The 23,096-nt window shown below is 40.5% G+C and overlaps 1 protein-coding gene across 3 annotated transcripts; it reads right to left on the bottom strand.

Moving 5' to 3' along the window:
- Positions 1–7,279: 7,279 nt before the first annotated feature.
- Positions 7,280–22,713, bottom strand: acot11a (acyl-CoA thioesterase 11a). Of its 3 annotated transcripts, none has more exons than XM_030075421.1 (17): positions 22,502–22,713; positions 19,854–20,063; positions 19,581–19,650; positions 19,408–19,468; positions 18,586–18,690; positions 17,174–17,309; positions 16,539–16,630; positions 16,113–16,174; positions 14,643–14,762; positions 14,394–14,532; positions 13,431–13,486; positions 12,583–12,649; positions 11,677–11,760; positions 10,467–10,600; positions 9,515–9,682; positions 9,105–9,231; positions 7,280–8,720 (listed from the first exon to the last, which is right to left on the bottom strand). In XM_030075421.1, the coding sequence occupies exons 1-17, from the start codon at positions 22,512–22,514 to the stop codon at positions 8,532–8,534; spliced, it is 1,833 nt and encodes a 610-aa protein (XP_029931281.1). In that variant the 5' UTR covers positions 22,515–22,713; the 3' UTR covers positions 7,280–8,531. The 3 variants fall into 3 exon arrangements, with proteins under 3 accessions (XP_029931281.1, XP_029931283.1, XP_029931282.1); XM_030075423.1 differs by lacking the exon at positions 22,502–22,713 and adding an exon at positions 22,105–22,119; XM_030075422.1 differs by having other exon boundaries at positions 7,281–8,720; positions 22,623–22,711.
- Positions 22,714–23,096: the final 383 nt, after the last annotated feature.

The raw sequence follows: 23,096 nt of genomic DNA, 5'->3' as shown, positions 1-23,096 counted from the left end.
AACTGAGGCATTATATCTGAGGCACATGTTTTCACAGATGTATTACAAGATGAATCGCTGGACGTTATACATAGACGGGGAAACGAAAAGCTCCATTTTTGAGATTATGCACACATACCAAATTAGTCTTACAAGCTTCAAACATGCTGTAAAGTGAGGCAGTCATGTTTGGACTGTGGGGATTCTAACCTACTTCATGTTCTTCACCTCTTATGTACGTTGTACTTTTGTTTTTGGAAAGCAAGCAACATTAAAACAAATGAACAAAAACGTCTCTGCTTCTGGGACATCCATTTATAGCATATACAGACTTTTGCTGTCAGCTGAATGAACCGACAACAATAATATCTATAATGTCCATTTTTGCAAAAGGCATGAATCATATAAGAAGAAGACAAACATTTTTGACATAAAAGCACATCCAGAGTAAACATATATCTTCAGGAAGGATCTTCTACAGATGAGGGGTTCTTGTCTTTGTCTTTAGTCCTTTTTTTGATTGATTTTATAATGTTTTTGTGTGCACAGAACATAAGCTGAGGCCAAGCAAGTTCCTGCTTTTAAAAGAGCCAATAAAAACTAAACTCCACCAGACAAAGGGCAGTATTTTGTTTCAGGCAATGATGGAAGCAAACTCATTTCAGAGATATTTGTCAAGATTGAAACTCAATATTCATACTTCCAAATGAGGAAAAAAACGACTCAAACATTTATTTTTCCACTGGGCTTTGATTAAAAGGATTTTGTTTGGGAATTATGAGATTATTTTTTACTGCTGTTGTTGCCATTGTTTTTTGTTTTTGTTTGTTTGTTTGTTTTTGTCATTTGTAGTAGTAGTTGTAGTGCTGATTGTACCAATAACTGACTGGCTGCACAGCTGATAAAAGATTAGTTTTAACTGAGATTATTCAAATCAATGATATGAAAAGTTATTTGTCTCTAAAAAAAATAATAATAATAAAAAACAAATATATAAGTATATGATACATATGTTTGTTTTTTTCCTGCATCATCACAGGGCCATCTCTGAGGCCTGAGGTCTTCAGGCTGGTGCCTCTGAGCAGTGTGATGTGTATCGTGTGAGGTGTCAGGCAAATCAATGATGCGCCAGCTCACATGACAAGCCACTGGTCCTCAGATTTTTTCCTTTTCATGCAGTGTCCTATATAAGCCCCGTATCCCCAAGAATATCCACAGTCCACACACAACTGTTGGTGAACACAACTACCTCTGGAGCCAGGAACCAGCTTCATCATGTCTGTGAGGACTGTACTTCTGGCCTCTGCTTTCTTTTTGGGACTGTTGCTCATCACAACTGGCAAGCCAACAGAGCCGGTGCGCGCTCTCTGCAAAGTCGTCTGGTAAGACCTCATGAATTTTTGATATATTGTTGGTGCAGTAATTTGACTTTTCCTCCAGGCAATCGATCAAGAATAAAATTACAAAATGTTTCATCTCACTCTGTCTGTCCCCAGGCTGTTTGGATTGCCATGTTCTGATGTAAACATGGCCATCGTGAACCAGATTAAGGTCATGACCCAATACAAGGTAAGAAACTGGGACTGTCCCCCCCTGCAGTGTGTGTTGGGAAGCTTTGAGCATGTTCCATAAGCTTTACAAAACTGAGGAACATTTAGAAAAAAATAAAATAAATAAACAAATGAATAACTCAAATTAAAATCTCTGACAGCTTGAAAGTGAATGCCATGTACCTATAATACATATTGATTTACCAAATGCATTTCAATCCAGCTCGGGACGGCGACCGGCTCCCTGATCGAGGCCAACCACACTTCTATGATGGGACAAGTTGAGAATGTCAACTTCAGCTTTCTCCCCACAGCCGTGGGCCTGGGCTGCCATGTCGACGTGAGTCAGACACTTTTGTATTTTCATCCACTTCCTCTTCAAGACCATTTGCTTAATAGTCCCTCCAATTTAGAAATTATATGGGATCTATAGACTGTAAAAGCTTTTTTCTTCCCTTTTTCTTAAATACTGTGATGAAACGTGATGTTTGATCTGGTTGTTGCTCAGGGATCATCCATGTCTGCGTTCTGGTACAGCCTCTTTGACAATGGCACCAACTACTGTAATCTCTACAATGTGATCCAAGGTACGTTTTACCAAACTTTACAGTCACTGATCTCTCGTATTGCAACTGACTCACTGCTACTGACTTTCAACTATCGATAGTAGAACCAGCCAACGCTTGAAAACATTTGATAGATGCAATTACCCATGAAGCACTGGCTGGAAGTTGTAATAAATATGAGTTTTATTGCCCTGGAGCTCAAGATGAAAGGATTATTACAACATCTGATAAGATTATTGACCAGTAACAGTTAATTCCAGGTGTTCAGATTTCTGGCTTGCAGTCTTTCTGGCAGCCGGCTTTGCAACAAAAACTCTCCACGACGATGCATTATTATTATTATTATTATTATTATTATTATTATTACTCCAGGTAGCTCCACTGTGCAAAGTGACTTTATTGTTTATAATCTCCTCACTATTTCATTGGTGGTGTTTTCAGCTGTCTGGTGGATAATCAGAGATGCACACTGATGTATTTTTAATCTGTCACAAAGTAGCAAGACCTAACTATGATATTTTAGTCGCTGTAGGAGAAGGAGAGCTTGATTGCTAACAGATTGCACTGACTCACACTCATGATATTTAATGTGGGGTTGGGGAATCAAGGCTCATGCTAGTACAACCAGTGAAAGAGATAATTCCAGAAATTGGGAGACTGTGCGCCGCTGTCTGTTTCTTTCATCTCTCATTCTCTCTATTTCCTGTCTGTGCAGGAAGTGGACTCACTAAAGCTCCAGGCTTCACAGAATACACCAACGAGTGGATCTGCCTCGGATATGGTCTTACTGCCTGCAAAATCTGAACTGTACTCTCAACATATTGTAGAAAATGATCATCATCATTGTGTTAGATTTATCATATTGAAGTGATAATTTGGCCTCTAGTTGTTTTCTTTCTGTCCTGTCATAAGCTTTTCGATCAAACTATAGATATTCAATACAGAAATACAAAGACCAGCAGCTGCTGGTCAGAATTTTTGGTGAAACAAAAGCAGCCCACCCTTAACCCCACTGTTACTTCTTACAAAAAAATGTGATGAATATTTTTTTCTCTCTTGTCACGAGTTTTATTATAAACACCAGAAAAATAGAGACACAAATACAGACTTTATCTGTATTTCAGATTTATCTGAAAAGAAGGAAAAGGGAGATTCGGTGGTCTTTTGGGTGTGCACAATGTTAAGTGGAAGAATGTGCTTAAGGTTAAAAATAAAATTTACATGACTTGTATGATAAAATTCAAATAAAACATTTATGTACACTACACTGTGAACAGCTGTGGTCTTTTTATTGGCATGCTGTCTGTCGTGGTATGAGAGGAAAAGGTTGAGCCAGCTACAGTTCAGAAATCAACACTCAGCAGGTGAACGCATCAACCAAGGTGGCATCACAGGGAATAAATCCACAGGACTGAATTCTTTGTGATCATTGTATTACCATCTGCTCTGGGATTACATTTGCCATCTAACCAAACCATTTTGTGCTGCCTCATGTTCTCACCGTCTCTGTCAGCCCTGCTCAGCTGGCTGACAGGCAGCACGTGCCTGCAGGTACAGCCAGCAGGTCATTTGGTTCCTTTGCACAGGGGCAGTCTCTGCTTCCTCTACCTGCAGCGCACGCATTGCTGGTGTTTTTAGTTTTGTTCTTTTGTTGTTGCTGTTTTTCAGTCTATCTGTATTCATCAACATAGTGGTGCAGCAGATCCACATACAGAAGTATATCCTATTCTGGACTGAATCCAGAGCTTTATAGCTCAAGGATGAGCAATCTGCTCTCTGGTCTATTTGCAGCGATCTTGTTTCTTACATGTATCAGTTTTATTATTAATGTGTTCATCTCAATTCAGTCTGGCATCAAAATGGATCTTTAAGAAATAGAAACTCTACCACTCGCAGTTCATTGCCACACATTCTCAAAGTCACATTCTCTGAGGTTTGAAAAACATTGTTTAAAATATGTTTCTAGCTTGGCAAGAATATAAAGTGTAGGTGACACATATTTGAATTTTGTGGCATAAAAATAGCCAATGTGAAAATGCTGAATACGGAATATTAAAGTGTAATAATAAATGATCAAAATCACCAATTGAAAATATATCTATATGTTAAATCTTCTTCTTCTTCTTCTTCTTCTAAGTTTCAGCTCAAAATATTGACCTTTAAACATAGATTAATCAAACCTTAACCCAACTTGCTTTGGCACAAATGCAACACAATGAGTTCATAAAATATTTCTCAAAGGTCACAAAAAGGTCTCAGACAGCCAAATGTTAACAGATCATTTTGAGCGAGTGCAATTAATTGCAGAAAACAGGCCACATGTTGAGTTCAGGGCCTTGCCCTCTTTGTCTGAGGCTGGTCATCGTCGTCAGTGTCACTCTGGGCAGCAGAGTGGGTCCTCTTCAGGTGACGCTGCAGCTCTGGATCACGCTGACTGTCACACTCATCCTGCTCAGCACCCAGGGGGCTCTGCTGGGTCTGTGCAGGGATGGTCCCCTGGACTTGTATTTCCCACAGGTGATGGCGGAGAGGAGTTACCTTCTGGCGAGGCCTGGATCGGTTCTGTTGTTCGGGCTGGTGCTGCTGAGCACCCAGGGGCCTCTGCTGTGTCTGTGCAGAGTGGCCCAGCTGAATGACAGAGGGCACGCAGGGGACAGTCCTCTGGACCAGCATCTCCCACAGGAGACGGCGGAGAGGAGTTACCTTCTGCCGAGGCCCAGATCGGGACAGTGGCTCAGGCTGGTGCTGCTGGGCACCCTGGGGTCTCTGCTGGATTTGTGCAGGTGGCCTCAGCTGCCTCACAAGGGGCACCTGAGGGATGGTCCTCTGTGCTCGCCTCTGCCACAGGCGGCGGCGGAGAGGAGTTCTCGTTACTCGACAGCGGAATGGCTTCTGTGAATGGAAGAGTGACACTCTCAACATCCCTGCTGTTTTGTACATAGGATGCTTCTCAGGATGAAGCCAAATAGAGTACTGTAGTCTATTCCTATAATAACATATTGATAAGCCGATATGTTACCTCGCGAATTGTTTTGTGGGTTATGGTTATGATTAGGCCTTCACATCTTGTTTTCACTTCCACACAAAAGACACTGAAATACCTTGTGGCTTTGACTGGAACTTTGGAGGGGTTAGGGTAAGTTAAATGTAAACTCAGAAAATATTTACACATTTTCCCCCAACACCACAGTTTTATGACAGAGTACACAGTGATGCCTGGTTGGATGTTTTGCAGTGCGAAGAGAGCGTGTCCCGTTGGCTGCGAGCCTCGCCACTGCCACAGAGAAAGCGTGAAAACGAGAATAGCACTTTGGATTAGCTAAAGCCCAGATTTGTCAGATTAGCCTCTCTGGTGCTCATCACCTGAGGACCGGACCGACCGAACACTTCCAGAACCGAGCCGTGCTGTCCACATCAGCTCCACGGCACCGGGGCCGTCCGCGGAGACAGAGCCGCGCTCACCTGCGGTCACCTGACCTCCAGGCGGCCCGTAGCACATCAGCTCACCGGACTGGAGCTGCTGTCTCCGCCCGGTGTGCAGTCGGTACGGGTCAGCCCCCATTTCTGCTAGTCTTCACGTATGCTTTCGTTCAGGCTGGCTCAGTCACCAGTCGTATTTCTCCAACACGTTTGCTGAACATAATCTGCCGCCTGTATTCTTAATTTATAAGAAATGCGTTTTGCATGAGAAAAGTTGTTTGTCGTTTCTGTGAATTAAGCTTCTGATAAAATAAAGGTTCACAGAAATCAAAAGGTGGTGTAGGCCTATGCGACCATGTGCTCTGCAAAGGCCGTTCATTTGGTTGGCGGTTGAAGCTGAGAGGCCGGCGCATCTTAACACTCGAGCCTGTCAAACTCACCTCATCCATCTTTATGAAGGTTTCAAAAGCTGAAATTGAAAAGGCTTGTATCAGAAGTTGATGTAGGTGATGGGTTGTTTGGTCAGGAGAAAATGAGGCATCGTCTCATAACTCTGTCTTCATAACAAATTCCAGAAGTCGGATAATAAAGGACTGAGAACAATGACCCTGCTAATTTTTTTCTGATTGTGAGTTTATGCTGCTTTTACCTTATAGACAGACACAAAATATACCTCTCAGCACTTGGAGAGAAATATGTAACACAACAAATAACAAAATAAATACAGTGGATCGATGCAAATAATATAAGAAAAAAGAAAACCCTTTGTATAGATTATATGTATAATGAAATATATCTGCAAAATGTCTATAGAATATATATGTGTAGAATAGATGTATACTCATAATGCATAATTTTTAATATAATTTATAAGTTATATAGGTTATAATGTTACATAGTCATGTCTAAGCCAATTAGGCTGAAACTAGTCTTTGGACTGTTTCACCTCAGTAATGTTATGTTAGTTGTCTGATAAACACTGACATTCCCATCATTAGGATATTATATTATATTATATTATTTGATCATTTATTTTTGGTAGGTTAACGCAGGTTGGGGCAGGTTTCATTAGAGATTTACAAACTGTTCAGTAAAATCCTCCCAAACTAATCATTTCTCTGGTCAGTTATCATGGGAATACTACTAATAAAATGATTCACCAGCGCACATCACTGATTGGGCTATATGTGCAATGTGATAAAATGCCTCTTTCAGACCCAAAACACTGACAAGCTGATCACTTAGTCTACCCTGAGAACAGCTATTTATGCTTGGGTATTTCCATCTGCTTCTAGTCCACTGCGGATTCTCTTCATATTATTTTGTTTTTATTCCTCTCTTTCAGGAATTTGTATCCACAGGAGAAAAAGTTTTCCCTCCTGTCAACCTAATCCTATAGCAGGACAAACGGCCTCCTCGGATCCCAACAGGAGTGAGAGGCTTTCCTCAGCGACTGGCCATGCATCTGAAAGCTCAGTTCCTACCAAGCCAAGGAGGCACTTTACTCGATCATGCGAGTGACTGATAGAAATGGCTTTATAGTGGAGGAGGAGAGAAGAGAGGAAAACAGAAGGAGCAGTGCTGAAGCTTTATCAGTCTTCAAAGAGCTCCTGACCCAACATATGGGGAGAACTGACTCAAGGCTGCATGTTATATCTGACTAATCTACAGCCACCATGCTCACACAAAGACCAGTCATAACTGTGGATGGACAACAGCCCATCACCACCAAGTAGCAAGACAACAATCGAGCAGAAGCCACTGTAGACGGTGACTAATAAGATGTGAGCAATACAGAATCAAGATACTCAAAAAGGATATTTTTATTGTATAGTAATGTCTCATAAAAGTCAATTTCCTATTACATTTGTTAAAAACTCACACATACACAAAAAACTAAAAAAAAAAAAAAAAAAAGTTTTTATAAAAGCGACTGGCTCTGCAATATAATTTTGCTCTTTTCCAGCATAACACTGAGAATGTTACAGTCTTATTACTATCAGCTCCACATAATAAGAATTTTCAAAATGTAAAATTTTAATGATGAGCACTTGTCATTCATAAAACAACTGTAGAAGTTACCTTTTGTTTAATAGTGTACCATGACATTGGAAAAACCAATACATTTTTAAGACTTACACTGTAAACATAGTAGCTAAAGGTGCAGAGCAGAGAATTAAAGGTGCATGTGTAGTATTTTGAATCATCAGTAGACTGTTGTTAAGTTAACTGTGACACTTTGACATGAATGTTAAAAAAAAAAAAAAAAGAGAGATCATGGTGATGGCCAAAAGTCTGCCTCACACCACAGACACTGTTAGTGCTAATGTTTCTCAAAATAAGACTTTGTTTCCTAAAAAACCCTGTTGCTCCTGTTGGAAATTATTTTTTTCAATCAGCCTTTCACTCAGGGATGGGCAGAGTACAGAATAATTCCTCTTGAGTAAGAGTACAGTCACTCATCCAAAAATGTACATTGAACATGAGCAAAGGTTACTGCACCTGTAAGAAAACTACTCAAGTAAAAACTACTTTGACTCATGAGTACTAGTTCCATTTTTAGTTTAGTCTGTTTTCAAACCGTGTGATAAGATAACCCACCGTGATTCAAAAAGAAGCTGTTTAACAGTATGAAGAGGACTCGTTCCTCTCATTTACTCGTTTATGTCACGTGCAATGTGTTACTACGCACCCTGTCAGTAACAATGAGTGGAGGATAGGAGGATGAAATAATACCAAATTTTTCCTCTAAAGTGAATGTCTAAGAAGTAACAAAAGATTCCCTGAAACAAATTGATTTTAGCCAAAAGAAAGTGTATCCTCAATGGCTGCCTTTACTATTAAGGACAGTATTTTTTCTCTGTTGTTCCTGTGTCTGCGTACGCTTGTTTGCATGCTCGCCGTATCTCACAAATGGGACAGCGTTCATAGTGCCTTGTTGTAAAAACAGCAGTATAACTACACCCTACACTTCACTGACGTAAACTGGCCTGAAAAGAGCTCTTGACTCCACAGTCTACAGGTGAGTGGCCTGGACAGAGGATGCCAGACTGTCAGTTGCGTCGTCAGGGGCGGGCTCCTCTCTGTTCTTGACCAGGTATTGGCTACAGGAGCAGAAGGTGTGGTAGAAGGACGAGGACAGGCCTGCAATGTCTGTGGAGATGTAGGGGAGAACCTCGGGAGATGCCTGGTTATAGTAGCTGATCTGGAATGAGATGTTCACAACAGTACTTTATGTAATCCCACAGAAATTAGTAAGCAGTGTATTAGACAGTAGATTATATAGTGCGCTATGTGTGCTATATGGTGTTTGAAAACGGCAAGTACCTAACATCACATTCAGATAAACCACTAATTAATTCATATCAATCATAACAGTCATGCTTATTACTTAAAGCTGTGCTGGGCAATAATTTGAAGTAAAAATCCTGCTGTCTGTGACGTCACATGAAGGGACTAGTGTCACTGTAGCCCTTGTCAGTGCACAGGAAGCGACAAACTGACACCTGAAGGCTCCTAAACAGCAGCAGCAAAACAGAACTAAAAGCAAGTATAGAGCAGAAATGAGAGAGACAGTCAACAGTCTTACCAGCGACATGTTGTTCCCGGTCTCCAATATGGTAAATCCAGCACACATAACCTCTCCTCTGTTATATTCCTCAGTGGGGGGGTGGGTAGGCAAGGATACTGAGCGCAGGGCAATGATGTACGGGTCTCTAAGAGGTGAGAAACATCAAATGAGGCTCCACACCCAAAACAAACTGTTGCAGCGCTAATTCAGGATGGGCAGAGTACCACTTTTATGGGTTTTTCATTGTGACAATTAAAATAATGTTGAATTTAGAATCCTAAAAGGTTTAACTCATCCAAACAACCTCTACTCCCAGTGCATTTGGTTCCACCTCACTCAAACCTGTGACCTTTGACCCCACACCGTCAGTCTGCTGCCGACCTAAATGGACATGAAGTTGAGAGTTTGCAGAAAGACATTGTGCTGACCCCTTGCAACATGGTTTCCTCCTGGAGGCCAGTAGGATGAAGTCCTGGAGAATCCCTCCTCTCTGATTGGCTGAGACCGGGCTTGTGTTCCCTCCATGATCCACTGATGGTGCCACCACGCGATACAGGAAGTCATCGTCACCTATCCGGCGAATCAGCTCACAGTCCCTGGTTTGGAAACAGAGAATAGACATAACAACAGGTCAACTGGCCATAAAGATACCATAGAGGACTCTGTTAATAAAACTGCATTTTATCTGAGTAAAATGACATCAGTCTTGACGGTGCTCTGACGCTGCTTATGAAGAAACCAGTCCATGCCAACATGCCTATCTGGATTCATCACCATGTTAAACGTCTATTGGATGATATACTACATCCATCACTGCTACATTTACACTCACAGTCTAGACCTCAAACCGAACCACATAACAACACCTGGTTTAGATAGAATTTTAACTTTGAAAGTAAAAGAAATAAATGCATTGTGAGGTCTAACTAACAAAAATAATTGGCAGTTGCAGCCTCAAAATGAGAAAACTATGAGAAAACAAGCTTACCTACTGATTTAATTACAATAAAAAAAAAAAAAAAAAGAAATTAGAAAACACTCTCCAACAGTGCATTTAGCACATTTTAATTAAAAGGAACCACAAACACCTGTGAATGTATCAACCATGGAGCAGTTAGGTGCTTTTGATATATTTAAATTTTAAGCATGTAGCTCTTTTATCCAGAATGAGTTAAAATGAGAGCAACACTACACCAAGCTTAAATCAAATTTAAGACATGTAAGAGTACATGTCACAGCTTTTACAAAATCCATAGAAAGGTCATTTATAAACAAAGTGCAAAGACAAGAAATAGAATAAAAGTGAGTTTAAATAAAATGGGATTTGCAGGGAGACAGGGTTATGATGTGAGTGGCCCATCATGTGTGTATCAGCATTACTTGTAATGCTTGTCCCAGTTCGTTCTGTTGCGAAGCTCAGCCAGCAGACAGAAGGCTCTGTGGGCAGGAACGTCAACCTCTGCTTCCACTCTGAAACACAGCGTGGATTTCTGCTCCAGTGTGTAAAGATGAACCTGGTGACAAGGAATTATATAAAAACTAAAGCTCCTAAATGACCACAGGACAAAAGAGCCACTCTGTCCACTAAAGATCAACATGGACTCTGAAGTTCAAGTTCAAGTTTATTTAAAGCCCAGTATCACTGTTTACCGTCACAAAGGCTTTACATGTCCACATGTTTACAACAAACAGTCAGGTCAGTGTGCTTTTTTTGACAGCACAACCTTAATAAGTGGTACACACTCCTATCCGGTGAGCTACCGGGGTGCCCCAGAGGTGTGATTTTTATTTTTATTTGACCCTTATAGGCGACTAGTAGAAATTGCAGAAATGTGGGCAAATCTGCAGTTGACACGAACAAGTCACATTCTTACAATGTAAAGTGTGTTTAATCAATTACAATATTAGAGAATGATTGAACAAACAAACAGTCATATTTTGTAAGTTGGGTGTGTTAAAAAAAAAAACAGTACTACTTTGTCATTTGCTTTTCTGGCTTGAAGGACAATGCTTGTGATTTTGCAAGTTTAGCGTAATATCTACAAGGTAAGATAAGATAAGATATTCCTTTATTAGGCCCACAGTGGGGAAATTTCAAAATGTAAAAATTTTACAAAATGTATATAGTTGGTGTGACGAAGTGCTGAGCGGCGGGAAAATGTGAACAGGAATATTTTCTGTCCAGCTCATTTAATGCTGCCACAATAGTGGATTCAACAGATAGTTCCACATCAGCGGCAGCCATCTTGGTTCTTTATGAAATTGTCTCAGCAGTGCACCTGTCATCAGTCCCGCCCCATATTAGATAAACGGTTGTGACTGACCCGACGCAGGCCATGTTGGGTGGAAATCTGTCCGAACGGCAGAGAGGCCAGACAAATCTGCCAGAGCAAATAACATGAGCTCGCAGATTTGTCTGGTTCCCAGGCTAAACCACCACTGCCCCTACCCTGAAACTCAACATAATTTTTAGCCTCAGGATAAAAACCAACCCAGTGATCATATAAACCCATGACTGAATGAGTTTCATACAATTACAATTAGAATGAAAAAGAAAAGTAAATAAAAAAGCAGGACAGCAGACACGTACCTTGTCTTTCTCAGAGCTGAGGAGCCAGTTGTTTCTAGCAGCCAGCGTCTTCAGAGCGGAAACATTGTTGTAGCTGAGATACACCTGGTAAACACACGCAACATGGACAAACGCATTACTGTACACTTTCAGCAAAAGAAACGCACACACATGCACAAACATCTATGCTAATATCACCATATTTGTGAGAGCATACTGTTGAATAATGATATTAACAACCATTCAGTTTCCAATTTTCATTCCACAGTCAAAATGACCTTCATGTCATTCATTCCCAATCTCTTCTTAAACTTAAAAGACTCCTGCCGCTTCAACAAATATTCAACAGCCATGGTAATGAATCACTACATACACAAACCTTTGACCAAGGCTGCATTATTTATAGTAGTTTACTGACCGGCTCTCTTGAACCTTGTTATCAGCAGTGATTTCCATGTTTAATCAAAAGCCAGGCTCGTAGAACTGACTGATAACATCCTGGTCCAAATGAGAATCGTGACAATGTGATGTAAATCAAGTGATGTCTTTTCCTGGTTTTAATGGCTACACTACAGTTAAATGGCGTGATTTTCTGAAATTTTCTGAACTGTTATAGCCATTGAATAATTTGTCTCCAACTGTTTAGACATCATATCTAAAATAAAATGACTGTTTATCAAAAATGTCACAGTGTAAATATTTTGTGACAATATCATCACAATATTGGTCAAAAATATTGTGATGTTTGATTTTGTCCATGTCACCCAGGCCTACCCTGGAGCAAAATGTGCATGTATTTATTTGAACTTTCCACCAAACCCAATCCAATCCAATCCAACCCACGGTTAATGTAACTTGTTTTATTGTTTTAATGTAACTTGTTTTATTGTTGTCTAGGTGTTAAGTGTTTCTAAACCTTGTCCTCACCTGGTTCCTGGGGTCACAGGGGACAGATCGAGGGACCTCAGTCTGCTTGCAGGAAATGATGTACTTTCTGAAACAACCACAACAACCAGAAAGGAGCAATTAGTAAATGAACAGTGCACGGTTATGTGAAACCCTGCCATTGCAGTTGTGGTGCTTTTCATGTTTTAACACTGTGCTCTACATTTAAAAAATAAACTCTGATCCTTAAAGTGATAATTTGGGTTCTTACACATAGTGGTTTTTGCAACTCCACATACAAATGTGATGGACACTCCAAGTTTGATTCAACTCCTTCAGCAGGAAAGGACTGTATCACTATGTATCACTACAGCGCTACGTCCCATATTCAGTTGTTGTGCATAAACACAGCAGGTAGGAGAATGAATATTAGACATAGGAGTGTTCTTTACTGATACAGTGGCAGCTCTAGGAGAGCAATGGTAATGAATCCCAAACAAACGCGTGTTGTTGTTGTTGTTGGGCCAGGTATGTCATTCTTGTTCTTGCAACAGAGAAGGAGCTGACGGGTCAGACTTGGAGGATCTATTACACCCAAGTTGAGCAGCAAATATCAAGATATGTATAAGAACCGATCTATCACTTTCAGCTGATGACTCCATCTCAAATCCACTGGAAGAACTCCAAAGCATGAAACAAAGCTGATTTTCTAAGTTTAAGTCTCATACACTGGCTCTGAATTGAATTGCTATAATGTCGGCTTATTACTTTAATCTGATAGCAGTTTCAGACAACTCAGTGAACAATAAAGAGTTACAGCCCCTTATAGTACATACAGTAATCCCCATGTTTCACAGCACATACATTTCACAAGAGTACAGTTTGTCTACCTGTCCAATCTGATCTTTTTCCTGGCTATGGCCTCTTCATACCTCCTCCTGCCTTCCTACAGAGAGAGAATTCATGTTTGTATATGAAATCTGTAAGTTGTTAGTTGTCGCTGTAAGTTGTCGTTTCAATTTAAGTTATTATGTGAAACATTTTAAACATCAATGTATCATTTTCAAATAAATTTTGGTATCTTGGTCTAATTGACATAAATAAGGTGCTAGTGCAGACAACTGAGTCTCTGTCTGACATCAGTGGTAATGTGAATGTTTCTCAAAATTAAGACATTTCCAACCCCTTCCTGAGTACAGACTGGAAATGATTTTTCCATCAGACTTGCTGTCCTTCCACCATCTATCATTGAAACCCTCAGCTCTGTTTGCTTTGGAAGAACAGCACCCTTTTCCCATTTTGTGCCATAAAGCAATCCAGCAGATCTCCCTCCAAATCTGAGCTGGTGGTTCACAATGCAAAATGCATTATAGAGGCTGTTAGAAGCTTACAGTCCCCTCAGCAATGGTCTTGATTGTTTAGGATAATTATACTAATGTCACAAAATTGAGTCATGACTGATGTTGAGGCTGATACATATTTAAGGTTGCAGTTGGACTCCTCAATCTATAATCCAACATGCGGACACTAGCAGGCTCTACACTGGATCTTACACTCTGTGACACCAGTTCAATCACTGAAGGCTTATTTGGACATGTGTATACACTTCAATGTTTTTATGAGTTTTGAAATTTGACACCCAGATTCCTCCCACTTGTTGAATGAATCAGATTTACAGCTCTGATCTTTGTTCACACCAAGTCTTCTCCAATCACAGCACGGAAAATCTGGTGAGAGTGCTTACATGGGGGCAGTATAAACACCATCGGAGCAATATGACTACACTTTATAACAGCTGGAAAATGATTAGCCATGTATAGCGTTTTGCCCTTGCCCGCTGTTGGTGGACTCACCAGGGGTTCAGGTCGGATCCGTGGTAATGTGCGTGGTGTCCCACATTCATCTAACACCTCAAAGGTCATGAAGGCGGAGTTTATGTGTCGGTTAGGCCCCTCCCCTGCGTAGGCCTCTGCTCGTACCCCAACCTCCATACTGCAACACATTTTCCTGCGATTACAATCTAGTTTCCCGATAGATATCTCATGTTATCTCATCTTATGCAGGTTTATAGCTACCCTTGAAGGTATTTTTATGGTTCTTGCCTGTTCTTGAAGGCGTTGTTGACAATAGCCCTTAGTAGGATTCTATCTCCAACCTGAGATGGTCCTCTGAAGGTGAACATATCGATGGTCCGAAGCGTGGGCATGGCCTGACACAAACGACTTGAGACACAAAGAGAGACAGCGAGACAGATGCAGAAATAAGATAAAAGCTATTGCTTGGGATACTGCATATTTGTGTCAAATCAGCGTATTGTGCTTACAAGAATGCAAGAATGAATGTGTTTTATGTTAAGACAAAAATTATTTTAAGTAGGGTGAGAATTTGATGAAAGCTGTTATGAATGTTTTAGCTGGACCACCTGAGCGATGAGCCAAAAACGCTGAATGTCCCTAGCCCTCTCTGTTGACCACTGACCTCCTATTGAAACATGCATTTGTGAAAATCAAGCTAATGAGCTTGAGGATTGAAATGTATTTGGCTCATTAACTTGACACACAAGAGTTAAGCTGTAATTTCGTCTATTGTGTGGTGTTAGTTTGTATGTACAGATGCGTAGGCATGTATTCAGGTACGGATGAGAGAATTTACAGCTTATTCAGGAGCAGTATTTTCCATGACCGCATTAATTTACGAGATTAAACAGTTCAGTTTATTTGTACTTGGGTGGGCTCATAAGGCAGAGACAAGCCAAACAAGGACTCACTAAAAATAGCATGACTACAGTCCAAACTGTATAGTTCCTACAGTTCTCTGGTCCTGGGAGCTGGTAGAGGACAGAATGGCTGCATTCCCAGGAGCTGGAGGCCGTCTTCCCACACTTCCTGGGACAGGACCACATGCACCCACTGCTCAGAGGCTCTACTTTATCACAGGGAGGTAACCAAACTGCAGAGGGGCTGGTTGGTGGGCTAAAATGATCCGATCAACTTACAGCAGGCAATGTTGTCTCTGCTTCAAACTTGATCTCGTGGAATTTCATTTTGGTGCACATACAGACGAACATGCGCAATAGTAAAACATGTTTCAGTGATTCAATCTGTAGCGGCCCAGCTTCAATGAGACTTGCTTAGTCTTGGTGGATCTGTATTTTACGTTGATCCTTTGCACCAAGCTATAAATTTAACATTTTTCATTTCTAAAACTAAAAAAAGAGGAAATATTCAGTATCTCCACCAAAATGTTATGGTGGAAATATCTCTGAAACAGCACTAGACCAACATAGGACATAAAACTCTCCACTGAAAGTCAGACTAATGGAATTATTATTGGTGAGTGAGTTGACTGACGGTGTTACAGACTGAAACCACTCCACACTGGAATGATGTCTGATTTAAAAAAATATATATATGGCTGATATCTACGTTCGTGCAAGTGATTGTGTGTACATGCATGACTCTGTGTGTGTGTGTGTGTGTGTGAGAGAGAGAGAGAGAGAGATAGAGAGGGAGAGAGAGAGAGAGAGAGAGAGAGAGAGACAGAGAGACAGAGAGAGAGAGAGAGAGAGATACCTGGCAGCAATAGTAGCCACATTCACCATCCAGGCCATGATCTGCCCTCCAAACGTGTTCACCTGGTGTAAAGGCAAGGAGATATATGATATAACAAACTGAGCCCACGATACACTGAATTAAGTATTAATGTGAAATGGAACGAAACAGTCCCTGAAAGAGTGCCAGCAATATTACATAGGCTTGGATTTCATCTAAGAGTTTATTTATACATTTATAGGCACATGCATCATCCATAAGGCTTTTACTGCAGTTAGAAGGCACAAAACACAATATTATATTGTATTATTAACCCAACAACATGAGTATTATAGTACCAAGTATATTATTATATCAGGATGCAATATCTGGTGATTCCAAATCTTAAAAACTAGACTTTAAAAAAAAAAAAAAAAAAAAAAACAGACAGACAAATAAATAAGTAACCTGATGGTTGGCATGGGGGGGTAGCACCAGTTCAACACTCTCCACTTTAGTTCTTTCTGCTGCCACTGCATTGTCTACAGCCAAGCTGTCAGCTGCAACACACACACACACACACACACACATTAGAGTTGAATACCATAAGGAATCTGATGTCAATCCCTTGTCAATAATCTGACTTTAATAACTGTAAAAAAAAAAAAAAAAAAAAAAAAACTTTTAATTTTTCTTTTTTTGTGCAAATTTTCTGGTAAATCTTTTCAAGTTTTCTGTTTGTTTGTCATTGCTGTTTTCAAATTTCCTCATCATCTTTTTGAAAGAAATCCAGTGAGTTTGTTCAGGTTTGAAAGGGCTATTTAAGCTTTAAAAAAAAATCTAGACCTACACCTCTGAATGTTCAGTTATTATATCTGTTACTTTATCCAGATTAACATGCTGAGAAATTCAAAACTCACACTGATCCCATCAAGTCACGGCAAGTATGGTGGTAAAACCTGTTTGACAGCACATTTTCATACATCAGCAGCCTCTTTTTTACAGCCTTGTCCTCAGGTGCTCTCAGTTACTCCATAGTAAAGAATGTAAAGTGGTGACGGGGTTGTGTTATGGTATCAGGGCGCTGTGTGTGTCAGACCTACACTGCTGGAAGGAAGTAGCCGAGAGCAGATCCTTGATGATGTCATCGTGTATCATCCTCATCCTCCGTCTCTCGGCCGCCACACTGTATTCAACCTGCTCTTGCTGAGTGTGAGCTGTGATGGGCTTCAGCAGCACCTGAAATCACATGCGCATGCACACACACATACATACAAAGTTCAACAATAGTTTAAAAGGCATGGTTTGAATACGTTTTTACTTTCATCTTCAGTTGTTCCACATACATCATATGCAAAGATAAATTAGATTTTTGCCTCATCAGTAATGACATGAAGAGTTAATTCTCTTCCAAACGGCCCTTCACCTCCACCAAACACACACACACACACACACACACACACACACACACACACACACACACACACTTACACAATCACACCCTATGGAAAGCTAAAAGCATCATAATTTGCCTTCCATCATGGTATTAACCACTACCAATGCAAACGTCAACTGCCGGCTGCTCAGATCATCGCCCACAGGCAGGTGATGTCCTGGTTTGCCATGTAGCATTAATTTTGTGTCATCCACTAATAGTTTATGATCAGCAGATGGAAGGAGATTTCACATTTGTATCACATTTGTATATGATTTTCAAAGAATTAGTTAGTGCAGAGTGCATACAATTGTTCTGTATTGCAAATACACACTGAATAACTTGTATTATGACATATTGTGGATCAGGAGAATAAAGATATCAATATAAATATATTATTTTTGGAAAGGCAGGGCCAGAAAAAGTGAGGGAAGGTAGGAGTAATACACAGTTTAGATTTTTCTGAGGAGGAAAATTATTAGTTAGATGGGCCTGAGATACTTAAGAGGGAGGATGGGATAGATTTGTTAATTTTGTGTCAAAATCTATGGACTGTTGTTTGCTACTAATATTCTTGGTACATTTATAAATGCTACATTTATTTAACAGAGAAAAGAAGGGATAACTTTGAAAATTAGTGTAATTAATGTCTTCCCTGTTAAATCAATGGCTTGTCTGAAAAAAAAAGTGCCAGAATCAACAAAATGCTGCTGCTCTTGGTTATGTTACCATGATCCTTTCCATAATAATATCGGCAAGTCATTGTGGTTCTGCATAGGTCAATAGATAAAGCAAGCCGCTTACACTGTTTGCATCTGAAAACAAAATTTTTTCATGCCATATTGATCACTGAGGCGTAAGTGACTTCGTTAGAAAGTTAACTTTAATCATTCAATCACAAAAGAAGCCGTGCAAATCTGAAACACATCTCATTCATGGTGCAAATTAATGTCGTATAGCCCCAGACTCACCAGGACACCAAAGCATGCTGATGTATTTTACAGCACTTTGCATTAATTCAGTGGGTAACATCAGCATTTGTGCTAATTAATACACTGCAGACACATCACACTCCCCCACCTTGTTTCCGGTCTTTGTGCGCTGGGTGACAAAGGTGGCGTAGGCACGACAAACCCTCCAGCGGCGATCAGAGAACAAGTCCTCACAGCTCACCACTATGCCCACCTGCAATCCATCACAACAGGGTCAAATGCATGTTGGCGCAAAGGTCCACTACTCTGTGTTATACGGCACGGTGCAAGGGAGCTTTTTCACAGCAGCCATTTTGACATGAAATAGCAGGGTAAACACAGGAGTCACTGATAACATTCGATAAATAGATATGAATTATTAACCAAATAGTTATAAAGAGTTAAATGGAGTGTAATTCCAATATGTAAACCAAATTATAGGTCACCATTACGGTTAAAATAATTACATCCTTGTAGCATTATATTTAGTAATGTTGACTGATGAATTTCATATTGCAGTGTTTTGCTTTACAATCCTTTGTATAACGTTATTACACAGTATAATCTTTTTTAGGTTTTATTTTGCCCACATCTGGTGAACACTGTATTAACTCCTGAGGCCAGTTGCAGTGAAGTGACTCTGTATGCCTGGCATCTGGTCCACAGGGTTTCCCTGCCTCTCATGTAAGGCACGCTGGGATCAGCTCCAGCCCTCTACTTAGCAATAAGTAGGGATGGAAAATTGATGGAAGAACTGATGATTTTGTATTAAACAATTTTTTTGGCAAGAAAGTGCAGGAATAAACTTATAAAACATATATCAAAGCACACTTGATTTCTTGATTTGTGTGTTTGATTTATTGTGTGTGTGTGTGTGTGTGTGTGTGTGTGTGTGCGCACATGTAATGAATGCAGTATGAGTCACTCTGACCTCCATACTGGAGTTGAAGGCTCTGTTGACCTTTGCCTTGATATTCACCACCTGACCCACCCTGGAGAGAGAGAGAGAGAGAGAGAGAGAGAGAGAGGAGGAATAATAAGATTTGTAAGCATTAAGACATACACACACACACACTCCCCACGCCTTCTCCCACACACACTGACCTGATGGTGCGTCCAAAGTGGATGTCATCCATAGAGGCTGTGACACAGGGATACCCAGCATGCCTCTCCGCTGCCGACAGGAAACAGAGACATGTCACTTCCTGTTTGATTAGACAGGTTACGACATACACTGGACATATCCACATGTCCAATCACCCTCACACACACAGACACAAAACATCAGCATTTCAACATGACTAATATTCTCTGATGTCATACAGCTATGTTAGCTGAACACACACACACACACACACACACACACACACTCCTTACCAGAGAGGCAAGCAGTGCAGTCAATCCATTTGAGCAGCTGTCCCACGCTGAGCTCTTGCCGATGGTTGCTGTGGCAGGGCATTACAATCTGACTCATCTTCACCTCAGTCGAGTTGACTGTCTCTTCTTCTTCATCCTCCTCTTCCTCCTCCTCTCCCACTCCCTCCTCTTTCGTCAGGTCTGCCTGAGTCCTGCCACTCATCTCTGAAGCTGTGGGGAGAAGTGTGTTTATTAATTAGGGACAAACTAAATTATGCATTTAGTTCACTGAGCCTTGGGGAGATTGTGTTGGTCAAAATACCCTTTAAGTGACGAGAACACAGGAATCATCCAAGTGTCCCCGGTGGATCGTTGGCTCCATGTTGATATGTGAGCACAAATAATATTGAGCAATAACAGGCTCCACAATAATATTTTAGCATACAATCTACTGAGTAGTAGTAGGCAACTAGGATTAACTCAAAAGTGGGAGAATGTTTGCTTATTTCAAGATTTCATACAGCACTTGAAGGCACCCTGACACCAAATCCAGTCTTAAATAAAAGGGAGTCCACTTTAAATTGTATTTGAATGCTACTTGATCTTGGTCTTGATTTGTGAAAACAGCTGTGATGTGATGTAACCGACCACAGATTCCATCCACAACTTACAGTGACATCAATGTTTATCGAGCCATCACTGATTTCTGTGAAGTGTTCCATTGGAATTTCATACAACATGTGACTATGAACAAGGAAACACAAAAGTTGACAAAAGGGAAAGATATTTACATGGTGGGCATTACCAAAGCCTGCAGATATGACTTAAACCTGATCTGTAGTACATATTACTGTATTACAGTGCTTCATTTTACTGCAGCAATGAAGAAGAGCTCTTGAACACAAGAGTCCACAAAGCTGGATTCCAATTATAGATTACATTACATATTTTATGTTTTGACTGCTCTCAGTTACTGATCTCTAGCTTTAGACAGCTGTTGTCAGATTTAAGCAAGATTGTTAGAGTAAGTGATGGAAATCTAGGTTTCTTTTCAGTGACTTGTCATTTTGACCAGAAACATGTGCCACTTTTTTTGAGAAGTTATTTGGTGACTCAGCTGTGTGTACAGAGGGTGTAGTCTGTACACTAGACAGCAGCAGTATTTTGGTAGTTTACTGAGTTGGTAAAGTTTGTGAGTGTTACAGTCACAGAGCCAGTGATGGCGACACAGAATATTGCTACAGCTTCCTGTAGACTACCTAATTTCAGCTTCAATACGCCGTTTTTCCCCACTTTGCAGCCCTAATATTCAGCAACTTAAGCGAAAAAACAGACTGCTCCTGTAGCATGCATGTATTACTATGTAGTGACTTTATAGTGTCTTTATTAAACATCAGCGGTATTTGGTACCACTATAGTATTCCCTGCTTCTCTGATTTACATATGAATTGAAATATAGATAACGGCTCTGAAAATCTGACAGGACCATAAAAAAAAGATTTGAATGTGTCTCCAACCTTGAGGACAAACTGGTATCAAAAGCTGCAACATGTAGCTATGCCTCAAACTGCACTTGCCCCCAGGGGGACACCGCAGCATGTTCCCTGCCCCGTTCTGCGGCGTCATACCTCCGATATGCCCCGTTCTCTTGAAGCGGAAGAACTCTGTACCAAACTCCATGGCAAAATATGGCGTTATGCTGTTACTTAGATTATTAGCAAAACTAGGCACTACTTTGGCACGAATTTAGACATATGGAGTCAGTAAAGGTAAATCTTTATTTCGGCATGAACCTAATACACAAAGCAGCACTTATTTCGGTAAAACTTCAACTTTTAAACAGAGCCTGGTGTGACCAGTAGTAGTTTTTCTCCTCAGCCCCTGACTACTGACCACCGAACAGACAGGCAAAAAAACATCAACTAACAAACACTATGGTGAGGAGGTGAAGACACTGCCAAGCGAAAGAGAAAAATGTTTGTTTAATATGGAAGCTGTATAGACTGATTAAAACGTAGATTAGATGCCAGCAGCGAATCAAATATGCATCTCCATGTCACATCGCCGAGTACAACTCCTGGTACAACTCACACTGACAGAGTGCCATAAGTAGCCCAACTTCACAAACAGCTAGTTGAAATCACAGGCTGAACTCAGTGACGAGCCGTGTAAACCGATAAAAGTAACGTTTAGTTCTGATAACATGCAGCAGGCTAAATCTAACATACAGCATAACGTTACACGTATCGGTATTTACCTGGTATTTACTAACCTGAAGCGCGACAGCGTCAAGTGAGCCGGAATATACGACACGAATTCCGGTCACTTTTCAAAATAAAAGTCTTATTGGCTGCAACGTTCATATTTGTTTATAACGCAAATAGTCAACTGTCAGGTGTTAGTAGCTAAGTAAAGGGGAAAAAAGAAAAAAAAACTTCAAATGATTAATTATTAATTATCGTTGTTATTAATATTTTGGGTTTTTGATAACATGTTATTACTTATGTTGGAATGGCATTTGTTCCTAGAGAAAATGGTAACACAACACACTATTAAGTAGCATGCCACCGTTCTTCACTGGCCAGAAAATACCTCAACAGCATCTATCTTATAATCCATACTGTAGGGCTACCAAGCATACACTGAAAGCCTTCACCCAAGTCCATTACCTTGAAAGTCCATCCGTACTTCCGGTGTTTTTCAGTATCTCTGTCTAGCTTGACGCTCTTCATGAACACTGCGCAGCCCCAAAGTCTAGAAAACTACAATTTAACTGATATATTCAGTTACCTCTGCAGTCGTTTAATGCTTTGGGTTTCTTCTGGAGCTCCAAGTCCTGTGTACAATGTGTGTGTGTGAGAGAGAGTGAGTGTGGGCAGGAGTGTGTTTGGACAGTGAGTTTCATGCTGGCCACTCCTCTCTGAGTGTACTGAAGGGCGTGGACTGGCTCCGGCTGCCACATTGGTGTGAGCAGTGTTTTCATGTCTGCTACGGTCCATCCACACTGTAAAAGTACATGCTGACAGTCAAGTCTGTCAGTTTACCACAGGGCTTCCTATTTTGTGCCCTGAAAAACTGCCTAGTGGTGGTATTTTACACCACAGACACTCATGTGATAAACTCAATCTGAGTGGACTGTTGTACGTCACTGGATACCAGACAAGGTATCTGTTGGTATCAGAGTCAAATTTAATACTTTTTAAAACCATTTTAAAACAGGTTAAAGATTTTTTTTTTTATCACTCTTAACATTTTCTTATTCAA

Source organism: Myripristis murdjan, chromosome 17, assembly GCF_902150065.1.
Source record: "Myripristis murdjan chromosome 17, fMyrMur1.1, whole genome shotgun sequence".
Taxonomy (NCBI): Eukaryota; Metazoa; Chordata; class Actinopteri; order Holocentriformes; family Holocentridae; genus Myripristis; species Myripristis murdjan.
The sequence above is the reverse complement of the archived record's forward strand: the minus strand, read 5'-3'. Positions and strand labels throughout refer to the sequence as shown.

Coding starts and splice junctions, on each gene's coding strand:
- acot11a (XM_030075421.1), bottom strand. Junction 17,310..18,585: donor GCACAAAGACCGGAAACAAG/GTGGGGGAGTGT, acceptor ATGTGATTTCAG/GTGCTGCTGAAGCCCATCAC. Junction 14,533..14,642: donor AACAACGCCTTCAAGAACAG/GCAAGAACCATA, acceptor AATGTGTTGCAG/TATGGAGGTTGGGGTACGAG.